General features: G+C 32.4%; 1 protein-coding gene across 4 annotated transcripts in view; it reads left to right on the forward strand.

Moving 5' to 3' along the window:
* The window catches only part of LOC119592517, a 14,166-nt gene that overhangs the window by 7,201 nt on the left and 6,005 nt on the right, over nucleotides 1–960 (forward strand). For all 4 annotated transcript variants that reach the window (XM_037941366.1, XM_037941368.1, XM_037941369.1 and 1 more), the window contains exon 2: nucleotides 686–792. In XM_037941366.1, coding sequence (XP_037797294.1) covers nucleotides 686–792 — 107 coding nt within the window. The remainder of the gene's footprint in view (nucleotides 1–685; nucleotides 793–960) is intronic.

Below are 960 nucleotides of genomic sequence, written 5' to 3' on the forward strand. Positions count from 1 at the left end.
TGACCAATAAGAACTTAGAGAAGTCTGCGTAACATACCTTGTGAGTTATTTCATAACCCATTTAAGGTGAACATAGACATCCCTCGCTGTGCACTTATCCCAAGTTACTGTTCAAGTTATGAGAGTCCTTACATTCGTATTGTGCTTATTTATTAATTCAGCCAATTAGTTAGGCTATATTTGATTAGTAAGCATCTACAGGAGTCCATTGATACTGAATTTGTTGGGACAGGCTATAGAAAAGTACTAATTTCACTCTAATTTTTTGAAGATTTTTCATATGTCTTTAGTAAGTAGTAATACTTCACTGCAGACTAATTTGTTCCTGTAATTAAGGATATCAGCAGGTTCTGAATTGTTATTTTTCTAAGAGTTTCCTTTAATTTAGAATAAACTGTAAGACTTGAATCTTGGGCTTTGTAATACCAAGTGTACAGTTGATTCTTTTTAGTCTGTGCAGCATGTACATAATGGATAATTATTAATCTTATTCTCTTTAGATATTATTTGAGTCTTATTTTTTTTGTTAAACTAACTTCTCTTTCTCATTTTTTATATAAGTGCAATCATTGTTATTGCTGAATAATTTGTATATTGACTTTATTGATCATATTTTAAAATATTTTGTTTGTAGAATATCATACAGATCATATAGATATAATTATTTTTTCTTATACTATTGCAGAATAAGATATAGATCACAACACCTTAACATGGCAACTGTTGGTATCATCAGACTACTTCCTTCCTTGTCATTGGGTAGGCCATTGTGCACATCATCATCTCTCTCAGGTATGTGCTTTGAAATACTGGATGCTATATGGTATGCAGCTTATAAAAACAGGACTTATACTTGTCTCTGAACTATGGGACCTTGTATATGTCCTTGGCCCACCTGGGAGCTAGCCCATGGCCCACAAATTTAATACTAATAAGTCATAGCAAAACGCAAACCTGTTC

Source organism: Penaeus monodon, chromosome 30, assembly GCF_015228065.2.
Source record: "Penaeus monodon isolate SGIC_2016 chromosome 30, NSTDA_Pmon_1, whole genome shotgun sequence".
In the NCBI taxonomy this organism is placed as follows: Eukaryota; Metazoa; Arthropoda; class Malacostraca; order Decapoda; family Penaeidae; genus Penaeus; species Penaeus monodon.